Genomic DNA, 13,340 nt, shown 5'->3' on the forward strand with positions numbered 1-13,340 from the left:
GCAGTCCATTTATTTTACAGAGGAAGAAACTAAGGCTTGGAAAGTTACCTTACTCAAGTTCACAAAGCTGGGACCCGAACCAAATCCCTTAAGTTTCATAAGAAGCAAATATTACTTCCAATTTCTTGCAACGGGTCATTCAGAATGCTAATGGTATGAGGCATCACAAACCCAATCCAGACCTTTGGATTTCTGGGTCCGTTTCTTAGTTGTCCCCCAAACCCTCAGCCTTCTGCAGACCCGAGCTTCATTACTCTCATCTAATTTACACGGGGTTACATTCAGGTTTTCTTTCGGTCCCAGGGGAACAAAACCTGGCTAGGTATCATCCAGAAGCAAGCCTGGGAACCCCATTCTTCTCCAACCAACCGCTGGCTCTTCAGAAATCTAGAATGTCACTTAAAAATCCCAGCATTCAAAATGCCTTTGGGCAAGGATTTAGAAATGGGGAAAGGTGGAGGTGGTGAGGGATACAGGTGCTAGAGGCCCGGGAAGGCGGGCAGAAGGGCGTAGGTGTAGTCCCTCCCTCAGACGAGCAGAGGCCCCTGGAGCTAATCGCTCGTGGAAGCAAAAGGGAGTCCCTGCACGTGGCCAGGAAGAAGTGGAAACGCCATTTACAGAATAGGATGGAACTGCCACCCCCACCCCCCTCCGAGAGGGGGAAGCCCAAGGCGCCCCGAGCCCTCTCGGCGCCTAGGAAAAGGATGGAGACGGCCGCACGTGGGAGAAGCTGGCGGTGTAAGGGGAGGATACTTGGCGGAAGTTTGCAAGCCCAGAGGGGCAGCTCTGCACGTGGAGAGGAGGCTGAACGCGGAACAGGAGAGAATACGGGGAGGGGAGGAGGCGGGGCTCAGCTTCGCTCCCTCCTCCGAGGTCCGAGCAGTTACGGGGCCCGGACCGCGGCTCCGCCTCCGGCTCCTCCTCACCCCGCTTTGTTGGTTGCGCCTGGTGGCGGGAAGGCGGCTGCGGCAGGGGCGGCAACAAGATGAGCGGAGACCAGCTCGCTGGGTACGCTCTGCTTTCCTTCTCTTTCCTATTCCTTCCCCTCCACCTTTTCCCTCCCCTCTCCCTCTTTCCTCTCTCTCCCTCTTTCCTCTCCCCCACCCGTTTTCTCCTTCTTGCCCACTCCTTTCCCCTTCCCATGCACTCCGGGGCCCCACGTGCCAGGTTCCGGGGCCCCAGTCTGGTGCAGTTGTGCGTGCGGTCCGGAGACGCCCCGGGGTGGAGGTTAGCGGGGTGTGCTTCTGGGAAATCCTAGTCATTTTCAAGTGTATTTTCCTGGCTTCCCGCTAAGGAAAAGCACTGGCTTCCGGAGGGCTTGGAATTTTCTCCCGGGTCTGTGTTAAAGCCGCCCTTCCTGCCCCGTGATGTGCTTTGGCCCTACTACCTCGGATATGAGAAAAAGGGGTGTAGGAGCAGAGCCCCTTGTAACCTACCTTGGAGCTCCCTCTTCCTCAAATACCCATAATAATAATAACAGTCATAATAGCCAGGAGTTTGCAAAGCAGCGGAATCATCTTTGCTTGCATTTCTTTAGAAGCATCTTATGCCCTGTAAGCTAGGTGCAACCATTCCCATTTTACAGATGAGGGACTTGCCCAGAATAACAAAACTTGTAAAAGGCCGACAGGATTTGAACACAGATCCTTATTCTAAGCCCAGGGCACTCTTGTGATACCACCATTTTGCCAAGGGAATCTTTTGGGACAGAGAAACTATATATAACCTTGGCATTCCCTATTAAAAGTATTAAAAGTTAGTTTTCCCATGCTAATACTTTTAAGTGCCGTTCCTTGACTGATTACTAGTTTTCTTTTTATCACACCTTTGTGAAGCAATAATAATAGTAGTAACAGATTTATATTATTAGTACTAATAATTATATTACTAATTATATATAATTTAGATATTTACATGATATATTTCTATATTATTTTTAGTTATTTATATATTATAATATAAAATTAATTAAATTACTATATATTTTTACGTGAATGTTTGCAAATGCTTTGCACATATTATTGCATTTCAGCCTTAGACTATCCTAGGAGATGAATGCAGCTGCAGTTATCCCTGTTTTACAGCAGAGAAAAACTGAGACTCAGAGCTGAATTGACTTGCTTCAAAGCAAGTAAAGATCCAAGGTGGGATTAGAAGAGGGTCTTTCTGCCTCTAGATCCACCATTCTATTATAACTCTAAAAACCAGATCCTCAATCAAAGCTTCTGGAATTCTATTTTGGATTTATTTTTTAATTTTTATTTTAAATTTTGGAATTATTGGAATTCTTCCTAGACCTCATTTGTGCGATTTCCACATGACTTCTCTGATAAGCCTGGCACTTGAACCCAGACAGCTTCCTATGTGCTCTAGTGAACCATAACCCCCGTTTCCTTTATCTCATTCATAATTCACATTAGTGTCAGTCAACAAGCATTTACTAACCTCCAGGATCATACAGGTCTGAGGCTGGAATTGAACTCATGAAGATGAGTCTTCCCGACTTCAAACCCAATGCTCCATCCATTGGATTGTTGACCAATGAGCCCTTTGCCTTTCTCAGATGCTGGGTCATCATCCTCATTATCCTGTTTGCTTCTGTCCTTCCTGCAGCCCAAGCCCCAGCGACTTACCCTGTAAAAAAAGGGATGACTATTTGGAATGGCCTGAGTACTTCATGGCCGTGGCTTTTTTATCAGCCCAGAGGAGCAAAGATCCCAACTCCCAGGTAAGAACATTTGGCCGAGTATAATTCACTCCCACTCAGTAAGATGCCTGTATGCCCGTTAATGGCAGAAGTGGGAAAACTTGGCAGACTAACCATTAATTTTAAGATTTAGGATAAATCTGCCGTCTCACATTCCCAGTTTTATTTCTTAGTTTGCCGCCTGAGTACATTGTTAGGTTCTTCAGTTAACTGCCTCATTGCGGCAGGAATTGGTTGAAAGACTTGGGTGGATGGTTGGGGCAGGATCGAGAGATGGGTAATCAGTCAGCCAATCAGTCAATCAAGAATCATTTATTGAGCATCTGCTGTGTGTGAGGCGCTTGGGATACAGGAAAAGAGAGAATATACAAATTGCACTCTTAACGAGATAAGAGTACCCCTCTGTGTCTTCTATTTTGGTGGATCTGGACTTAGGCACTTTCTGGTTTTGTCAAATTGTTCTGCTTATAATAGTGATGAGAAATCAATCAGAACAATTTGATAAAGCATTTGTTTTCTCATCACTATTACAAGCAGAACAATTTGACAAAACCAGTGACAAAACCAAAAATGATTTCTCAGCCATTATTTTTTATTTTTAATAATAAATTTCCACATAAAGCAAAAATATTCTGATATTTTTGCTTTATGTGGAAATTTATTATTAAAAATAAATAGAACAAACCAAATAATTAGACCTTTTGTAATGGTAAACAGAAATTCAATGTTTCAAGGTTGCCACAATATATTAATTCAATTGGTGATGATTATAATGCACAGAATTATCAGTTTTATGAAGAAACCATGAGGAAAACCTACTTTATCAGCATTCCCCTCAAAGCTGCATGTGATTCTAAGATGAGTATTTCCTGCGACATATTTACTTACTTATACCAAATAATAAATACAATACTGAAAAAAAATCCAAAATTTTTTGCTTTTCATGTACTAGAATATGCCCAAAGTGATACTCAGATCAAGTCTCCTGCCTCTGAGGCCAGGTCCATACCCACATATGCCATAGTGTCTATGTATCATCATTTTCATTATTATTTTTCCCTTTTTAAACCACTGAAAAACAATGGCCTGATTCTAAGTCTGGTTCTCAAATTGAAACCATTTGAGTTTTTTTTTTTTCCTACCTAGGTTGGCGCTTGCATTGTCAACGCAGAAAACAAAATTGTTGGAATTGGGTACAACGGGATGCCCAATGGGTGCAGTGATGACTTGCTTCCCTGGAGAAGGACAGCAGAGAAGAAACTGGACACAAAATACCCTTATGGTAGGGAACCTTTTCTGATTGGTGTTGCAAATTCAGCTCAGATCCATGATTAAATAGGAGAGTGGGTCAGAAATCTTTCTCTCCCTTTTTAGCCATCAATAGCTGGTAAAGGAAAATCCTATCACAATCCTTGAATCCCTTGACCCTCTCTACTTGTCTAGTTCCACAGAGGTTGGACAGATGGAGGGACAGACAGCTGACAGAATGCTGCCAGCCACAAGTGGGCCCTTGGTTGATTTCTGACAGACAGAACCAGGGACACTTTTTTTGTTTTGTTTTTTGTTATCCCATCAAATATCTTTAGTTTACCCATCTTCCTAGGTCCTTTTTATAGGAATTTTTGTCCAGTCCCATCTTTCCTACACCTTGAAATGGAGAAGTTGATTCTTTTGAATCCCAAATCAAGAATTTTTTTTAACATCCCTACTCAATTCATCTTACTTCATTTGGCCCACAGTTCTAGCCTTTTAAGATCTTTCCGAATCCCAATTCTGTCACTCAGTGGGTTTGCTCTTGCCCCAAGCTCCCTTTCATTTCTAACTTTAGCTAACCATGCCATCTGTACCTTTCTTGAAGTCATTAACAAAAATTGTTAAGGGCAAAGGACCGAGAATAGATCCTGGGGGTGTGGGGGGGTGGCACATTCCACGAGAAGCTCCTTCTAAGATGACATTGGTCCATTTAATCACCATCCTTCCTCTCTGGCCATCCCCCTACCCGTCTGGTCCACAGGGAAAGCCTGAGAAACTTCTGTCGATTTATCTTGAAATGTGAATAACTGTTCTTTGGTCTGCCAGGCTGGTATCCCATTCGCTAAGGAAACGGGATGAGTGTGCCATTGACTTGTTCCTCATGTTGACTTCTAACGATGCCTGCTTTCTTTTTTAATTCTTACACACACACACACACACACACACACACACACACACACACACACACACACACACACACACACACACANATGCTTTGCACATATTATTGCATTTCAGCCTTAGACTATCCTAGGAGGTGAATGCAGCTGCAGTTATCCCTGTTTTACAGCAGAGAAAAACTGAGACTCAGAGCTGAATTGACTTGCTTCAAAGCAAGTAAAGATCCAAGGTGGGATTAGAAGAGGGTCTTTCTGCCTCTAGATCCACCATTCTATTATAACTCTAAAAACCAGATCCTCAATCAAAGCTTCTGGAATTCTATTTTGGATTTATTTTTTAATTTTTATTTTAAATTTTGGAATTATTGGAATTCTTCCTAGACCTCATTTGTGCGATTTCCACATGACTTCTCTGATAAGCCTGGCACTTGAACCCAGACAGCTTCCTATGTGCTCTAGTGAACCATAACCCCCGTTTCCTTTATCTCATTCATAATTCACATTAGTGTCAGTCAACAAGCATTTACTAACCTCCAGGATCATACAGGTCTGAGGCTGGAATTGAACTCATGAAGATGAGTCTTCCCGACTTCAAACCCAATGGTCCATCCATTGGATTGTTGACCAATGAGCCCTTTGCCTTTCTCAGATGCTGGGTCATCATCCTCATTATCCTGTTTGCTTCTGTCCTTCCTGCAGCCCAAGCCCCAGCGACTTACCCTGTAAAAAAAGGGATGACTATTTGGAATGGCCTGAGTACTTCATGGCCGTGGCTTTTTTATCAGCCCAGAGGAGCAAAGATCCCAACTCCCAGGTAAGAACATTTGGCCGAGTATAATTCACTCCCACTCAGTAAGATGCCTGTATGCCCGTTAATGGCAGAAGTGGGAAAACTTGGCAGACTAACCATTAATTTTAAGATTTAGGATAAATCTGCCGTCTCACATTCCCAGTTTTATTTCTTAGTTTGCCGCCTGAGTACATTGTTAGGTTCTTCAGTTAACTGCCTCATTGCGGCAGGAATTGGTTGAAAGACTTGGGTGGATGGTTGGGGCAGGATCGAGAGATGGGTAATCAGTCAGCCAATCAGTCAATCAAGAATCATTTATTGAGCATCTGCTGTGTGTGAGGCGCTTGGGATACAGGAAAAGAGAGAATATACAAATTGCACTCTTAACGAGATAAGAGTACCCCTCTGTGTCTTCTATTTTGGTGGATCTGGACTTAGGCACTTTCTGGTTTTGTCAAATTGTTCTGCTTATAATAGTGATGAGAAATCAATCAGAACAATTTGATAAAGCATTTGTTTTCTCATCACTATTACAAGCAGAACAATTTGACAAAACCAGTGACAAAACCAAAAATGATTTCTCAGCCATTATTTTTTATTTTTAATAATAAATTTCCACATAAAGCAAAAATATTCTGATATTTTTGCTTTATGTGGAAATTTATTATTAAAAATAAATAGAACAAACCAAATAATTAGACCTTTTGTAATGGTAAACAGAAATTCAATGTTTCAAGGTTGCCACAATATATTAATTCAATTGGTGATGATTATAATGCACAGAATTATCAGTTTTATGAAGAAACCATGAGGAAAACCTACTTTATCAGCATTCCCCTCAAAGCTGCATGTGATTCTAAGATGAGTATTTCCTGCGACATACTTACTTACTTATACCAAATAATAAATACAATACTGAAAAAAAATCCAAAATTTTTTGCTTTTCATGTACTAGAATATGCCCAAAGTGATACTCAGATCAAGTCTCCTGCCTCTGAGGCCAGGTCCATACCCACATATGCCATAGTGTCTATGTATCATCATTTTCATTATTATTTTTCCCTTTTTAAACCACTGAAAAACAATGGCCTGATTCTAAGTCTGGTTCTCAAATTGAAACCATTTGAGTTTTTTTTTTTTCCTACCTAGGTTGGCGCTTGCATTGTCAACGCAGAAAACAAAATTGTTGGAATTGGGTACAACGGGATGCCCAATGGGTGCAGTGATGACTTGCTTCCCTGGAGAAGGACAGCAGAGAAGAAACTGGACACAAAATACCCTTATGGTAGGGAACCTTTTCTGATTGGTGTTGCAAATTCAGCTCAGATCCATGATTAAATAGGAGAGTGGGTCAGAAATCTTTCTCTCCCTTTTTAGCCATCAATAGCTGGTAAAGGAAAATCCTATCACAATCCTTGACCCTCTCTACTTGTCTAGTTCCACAGAGGTTGGACAGATGGAGGGACAGACAGCTGACAGAATGCTGCCAGCCACAAGTGGGCCCTTGGTTGATTTCTGACAGACAGAACCAGGGACACTTTTTTTGTTTTGTTTTTTGTTATCCCATCAAATATCTTTAGTTTACCCATCTTCCTAGGTCCTTTTTATAGGAATTTTTGTCCAGTCCCATCTTTCCTACACCTTGAAATGGAGAAGTTGATTCTTTTGAATCCCAAATCAAGAATTTTTTTTAACATCCCTACTCAATTCATCTTACTTCATTTGGCCCACAGTTCTAGCCTTTTAAGATCTTTCCGAATCCCAATTCTGTCACTCAGTGGGTTTGCTCTTGCCCCAAGCTCCCTTTCATTTCTAACTTTAGCTAACCATGCCATCTGTACCTTTCTTGAAGTCATTAACAAAAATTGTTAAGGGCAAAGGACCGAGAATAGATCCTGGGGGTGTGGGGGGGTGGCACATTCCACGAGAAGCTCCTTCTAAGATGACATTGGTCCATTTAATCACCATCCTTCCTCTCTGGCCATCCCCCTACCCGTCTGGTCCACAGGGAAAGCCTGAGAAACTTCTGTCGATTTATCTTGGAATGTGAATAACTGTCCTTTGGTCTGCCAGGCTGGTATCCCATTCGCTAAGGAAACGGGATGAGTGTGCCATTGACTTGTTCCTCATGTTGACTTCTAACGATGCCTGCTTTCTTTTTTAATTCTTACACACACACACACACACACACACACACACACACACACACACACACACACAAAGTTAGAATTGTTCTAGAAATGGTCATCAAGCTCACTGGCCATTTATTTGAAGACGTCACTGTTTTTCCTTTTTTTTGAAATCTTACAGTCCAGTTCTGTGTCATTTCTCCCATTTACAGGATAGTAGAGATAATAATAATAACAATAATAATAATAATAAAATAATAATAGCTAGCATTTATATAGTAGCTAGGTAGCACAGTGGATAGAGTGCCAGGCCTAGGGAAGTTGTTCATTCTTTTTAGTCATGTTCTCCTCTTTGTGAACCCCAATTGGGGTTTTCTTGGTAAAGATACTGGAGTGGTTTGCCATTTCTTTCTCAAGCTCATTTTATAGATGAGGAAACTGAGGCCTAGACACGAGATGAGTTGCCCAAGATCACCAAGGTAGTTTCTGGCTGAGTTGGTGTTAAATCCAGACCAGCGTCCAGCATTCTTCCTGCTGCACCAATCTGGCTTTCTCCAGTAGCAGTTCAAGTATCACACCTCTAGATTCTTTCAGATAATAAAAATATAGTTATTTTAATTATGCTAATCATCATCATAATAACTAATCTTTACTATTATAGTTTTATTTTTAAATAATTTTCATTTTTATTTAATAATTTAATTAATTCAATTAAAAATTTTAAAAAAATTTAATAAAATAAAGTTTAATGAAGTAAAAAATACTTAAAGTATTTACTCCCTGAAAGCAAATGTGGGAAGGATCATTGCAGAGCATGTCTAATATTTTCCAACTAGGACAATTTTTTGTTTGCAAGAATTTAGCTTGCTTAAAAGGACTAGCAGAGTAGCAGTGCAAAAAGATGAGAAAATTAGAAGAGTATAAGGTATCAATGCAAATGCATCAACTCTAAAGCTGATTGTAATAAGCAAAAAAAAAATGTTAAAAATTTTATGCAGATTTTGTATGAATTATTTTTTAAGTTCTCAATGGTAGGAAATGGGAAGAGAAGATTAATGTTGAGTAAGTACACATCCGAACTCTTAATGTAATAGATTTTACATTTTAGAATGTACATTTTATTATTTTTTATCTTTATTTTATTCCAATAACAAATTTACTAATAACTTTTCTAAAGTTACATGATTCATGTTGTCCCCCCTCCTCTCTCCCCATTCCTGGAGCTGATAAGCAATTCTACTGAGTTCTGCATGTATAAAACATCCACTTTATTTTTTTATTTTTATTTATTTTTAATTTAATTAAAAATTTTTTTCCATGGTTACATGATTCTTCTCTCTCCCCTCCCAGAGTTGACAAGCAGTTCCACTGGGTTATACATATAGAGAATGTCCTTTTTATTTCTTTTTAATTTAATTTTTAAATTTTTTTCCATGGTCACATGATTCTTATTATTCCCCACCTCCTTTTTCCCTCCCCCCTCCCAGAGTTGACAAGCAGTTCCACTGGGTTATATATATTAGAATGTACATTTTAGAAATTAAAAGGTCATCATTAGACATTCTGGATTGAAATAAGTGGAAACCAAAAGTCATTATTTATTCCCTGAGCACATAGAATCTTGCCTGGAGGCAGTTTATTAGTTCCTGGGCCTGAACCCCTCTTTGGAATGGTGAGAAGACCTCACGTCCTAATTCCCTCTTGGTTCTCCGGCGTGCCAGTGGCAGTCGAGTAGCAGTTATTACCCAATAGAAGGAGGTTGTGAGGGTTGTGGGCGCCTGTCCACCTGCGCCTTTCTTGTTGGTCAATAAGTAACCCCCCTGGTGGGACCCTCTGCCTTCTTCAGTCACAGCGAGGTGGAGGCAGGCTGGTACCCGCCATCCACCAGCGAAAGCTGCACGTGCCATTATGGGCCTCTCCTTCCCAACCTCGAAATAGCTGATTTTGTCTATATTAAGATGCTGCCTTTGCACATGTTGACAACATGCCTTGTGAACCGTGTTTACGAGCTCTCTTTCTGTAGAAAGAGTAGAAGGGGAATGCAGTTTTTTAGTGTTTTTTATTTTTTGCCTAGTTATTGAGTTTTGGGGCACTGGTTGCCTGTTATTTTTCCACACCTCTGTAGCCCTTGTAGGCTTTCAAAGCTCTTTACTGTCATTCATTAATTATCCCATTTATGGTAGTGACATTAGATTCTGTAGAGTTTTTTTTTTTTGCAAGAGTAGGGCTACCACTGATATACTTTAGAAGTGTTAAGAGAGCATTAAATGGCTTTTAAAAACAGTGTTTCATCATAATATACATAAAGATATGTTAAAACTTAAAATAATGGCGAGTGCAGTGCTACAAATAAAGTCTTTTTTCCCTCCTAATATTTTTATCTCTACGGAATTTCAGTTTCTCAGGGGAAACAATTGGATCATGGAGATCAGAGATTGGAAGCCCAGAGGCCTTTGGATGTCAGCCCTGTCCAACCTCTGTAGAACAAATGGACATAAAGCTTTCACTTCGTTGAACCCTGTTTCCTCCTAAGAAAATGGCCATCCGTTTGGAAGTAGAAAATATTTTAGGAGTCAGTAGGATAAGAATGGTGAAAAGGAGGAAAAGAATAATGAACAAAAATAGCCAGTTGGGCCTTCCTTCTCGTCACCTCTGTTGCCTGATTCCCCACCTATCTCTATCCCATCCTGGCCATCATCTCCCTCCCACTGGAACCCTGAATTCTGCTCTGGGTTCCTTGGTTCTTTCTCATCATGAGCTTTTGCCTTAACTTGCTTATTAGCAGGCCCAAGCTCTCACTCTGCTTCCTTTGTGGTATTTTCATACCATGCCTCCTGTGAGTTCTCCATTCTTCACATTCCCTTGTATCCCTGTATGTGGTATCTTCCCTTATTAGAATGTAAGCTTCTTGAAGAAAGGGACTTTCTTGCATCTCCTTTTGCTGGCTCTCCCTCCTCCTCCTTCTTCTTTTTCTTCTCTCTCTTTCTCTCTCTTTCTCTCTCTCTCTCTCTCTCTCTCTCTCTCTCTCTCTCTCTCTCTCTCTGTCTCCCCCTCTCCCTCCTCTCCTCTTTCCTCCTCCTCCTCCTCCCTCTCCTTATCCTCCTCCTCCTCTTTCTCCTTCTCCTTCTCTCTCCCTCTCCTCCTTCTCCCTCTCCTTCTCCTCCTCCTCCTCTTTCTCCTTCTCTCTCTCTCCCTCTCCTTCTCCTCCTCCTCCTCTTTCTCCTTCTCCCTCTTCTCCCTCTCTCTCCCTCTCTTCCTCTTCTTTCTCCCTCTCCTCCTCCTCCTTCTCCCTCTCCCTCTCTCATTCTATTGATGGCAGGGAGAAAATATAGCATCAGCAGAAAATGCACAAACAAGCTAAAGGAGGCTGTACTCTCACCTAAGCTCGGGAGAAGGGGTAGAAGAAAGCTTAAGGAAAAGATTCCATTTGGTATTGATAAGGAAGGAATGCATTCCAGGCATTAGGGAATGGCTTATGCAAAATGTGTGGAGGTGGGATATGGAGCATTGAGTTCAAGGGAATTGATGGTAATCCTGTTTGATCAGAATGTCACATTTATGAAGGAGAGTAGAATGAAATAAGCCCAGAAAAATTAGTTGAGCAAGTGGGCTGAGGAATCAATGTTTTACCCTGGAGGGACTGAGACATTATGAGCTAAGGAATGGTATGACTTCCTCCATTCCACATTGATAGTGGATTCTCCCTCAGGCTCCACTAAGGAAAGGCTGGATGGCAGAGAGAGGGAATATTTTAGAGTGAATTTGAGTTTAGATATGAGTTGGGGTTGAGAATCAGGGGCTCTTAAGCTGAGGTCCATATCGATAGAAAGTGATGTTTTCTTTTTTAATTCCTATTTTTATTTTTTTGCATTTAAGAACAAATGATCAAATGAAATAATGTTTGGCAAGTGCTTAGCACAGTGCCTGGATGCTTAAGTAGTAGATGCTTAACAAATGTTTCCCCTTTCCCTCACCACTTCCCACCTCAGAGAAGAGGTTTCCACAGGTTTTACCAAACTATGAAAGTGGGGTCCATGACTCAAAAAAAGGTTTATGTTATGCATTCCTACACTCTTAAACCACTTCTGAGTTTTGGTGATTATGTGAACAAGATTATTTGTGGAGTAGGCAATTTCTTGGTTCTTTTAACCAAGGGATTTGGGGCTTTTTTGCATATCATAACTGTAAGGATGGGATTTGTGCAAGGGGGACTCACCACATAGACTCTCTCTTTCTCCCTTCTATCAAACATTGGTTATTGGCTCTCTTTGTTGTTACATAACTCCCACGTTGGTGGCCTGGGGAAGCTTATAGATTCCAAATAATAATGGTTGGTTGGCTGCCTATATCCATAATTGAAGAAAATGCAAAATTTCAGTTAGAGGTGGTGAAAACAAAAATGTAATTTTTTTTTCTCATCAAAGTTCACGGTCCCTTAGAAATATATCCTTATACCCTAAAGGTCCCTTCCTAGACTGTTTTAAATGGTTATGAATTACATAAAATTTTCTAAGAAATGGTAATTGATAGAAATATCAGAAGATGTTTGTCTGTTTTTCTAATTAAATAATATATTTAAGCAGATTGGGTTGAAGCTACATTAACTGTACTCACAAGAGAGTCTTTTCCTCTTTCTTTTAATTTGGAATTTATTTTGACCTCTTTAATTAGCCAGTTTTCTGACTGCACACACACAGCTGCTTCTGAATGTCTGCTGGGTCTGTAACCCATCATTTCATGGTTCTTAAGCCATAGTCAGTTTCATTTATCCTGTTGACTTGGCTCCTCCAAACCAGTGAGTACCTTTGGCCCTCTTCTTTAAGAACGTATGATGTGTAGACATACATGACTTGTGGGGAGGAGGTTGGGGTGTCAGGAAAAGCTTCATGCATTAGGCAGCTGGGGAGGGGAGGGTACAGATCAGGAAAGGACCTGTGGAGAAGGAGACCCTTGAGTTAAACTTCAAAAGAAACTAGGTATCCTAAGAAGAGAATATGAACTAAGGTCTTGGGTTTCCAAAGTCAATGATTTCTCTATGCCAGGTTGTAATTTTTTTTTTTTTTAAGGCAATAGGGGTTAAGTGATTTGCCCAGGGTCACATAGCTAGGAAGAGTCTGAGGCCAGTTTTGAACCCAGGATCTCCCATCTCTGGGTCTAGCTCTCAATCCACTGAACCCCTGTTGCCACCCCCCCCCCTTGCCCCCTGGTTGTAATTCTAATGAAGAAAATGAAGATTGGCCTTGCCCAGTTAAACAACTTCATCCATTTTTCCTGAAACGAGAGAAAAATAAGTTGGCATCATTAATATTAGAAGGTGTGAAGACCTCCTTGTGAATTTTATTTTAAGATCCTATTTATCAATAAAGTATCTCTTTCCCCATCTCTTTTCCCATTATCAAATGAGATAATATTTGTAAAGCACTTAGCACAATGCCTGGAAAAGAGTAGGTACTTCGTAAATGCTCCCTCCTTCCTTCCTTCCTTCCTTCCTTCCTTCCTTCCTTCCTTCCTTCCTTCCTTCCTTCCTTCCTTCCTTCCTTCCTTCCTTCCTTCCTTCCATC

General features: G+C 41.0%; 1 protein-coding gene across 1 annotated transcript in view; it reads left to right on the forward strand.

Annotated features, from left to right (window-relative positions):
- Positions 1 to 985: 985 nt before the first annotated feature.
- The window catches only part of DCTD (dCMP deaminase), a 43,317-nt gene continuing 30,962 nt past the window's right edge, over positions 986 to 13,340 (forward strand). Inside the window, exons 1-3 of the mRNA XM_044681186.1 lie at positions 986 to 1,008; positions 2,614 to 2,728; positions 3,854 to 3,989. Coding sequence (XP_044537121.1) covers positions 986 to 1,008; positions 2,614 to 2,728; positions 3,854 to 3,989 — 274 coding nt within the window. The remainder of the gene's footprint in view (positions 1,009 to 2,613; positions 2,729 to 3,853; positions 3,990 to 13,340) is intronic.

Source organism: Gracilinanus agilis, chromosome 6 (genome assembly GCF_016433145.1).
Source record: "Gracilinanus agilis isolate LMUSP501 chromosome 6, AgileGrace, whole genome shotgun sequence".
Classification (NCBI taxonomy): Eukaryota; Metazoa; Chordata; class Mammalia; order Didelphimorphia; family Didelphidae; genus Gracilinanus; species Gracilinanus agilis.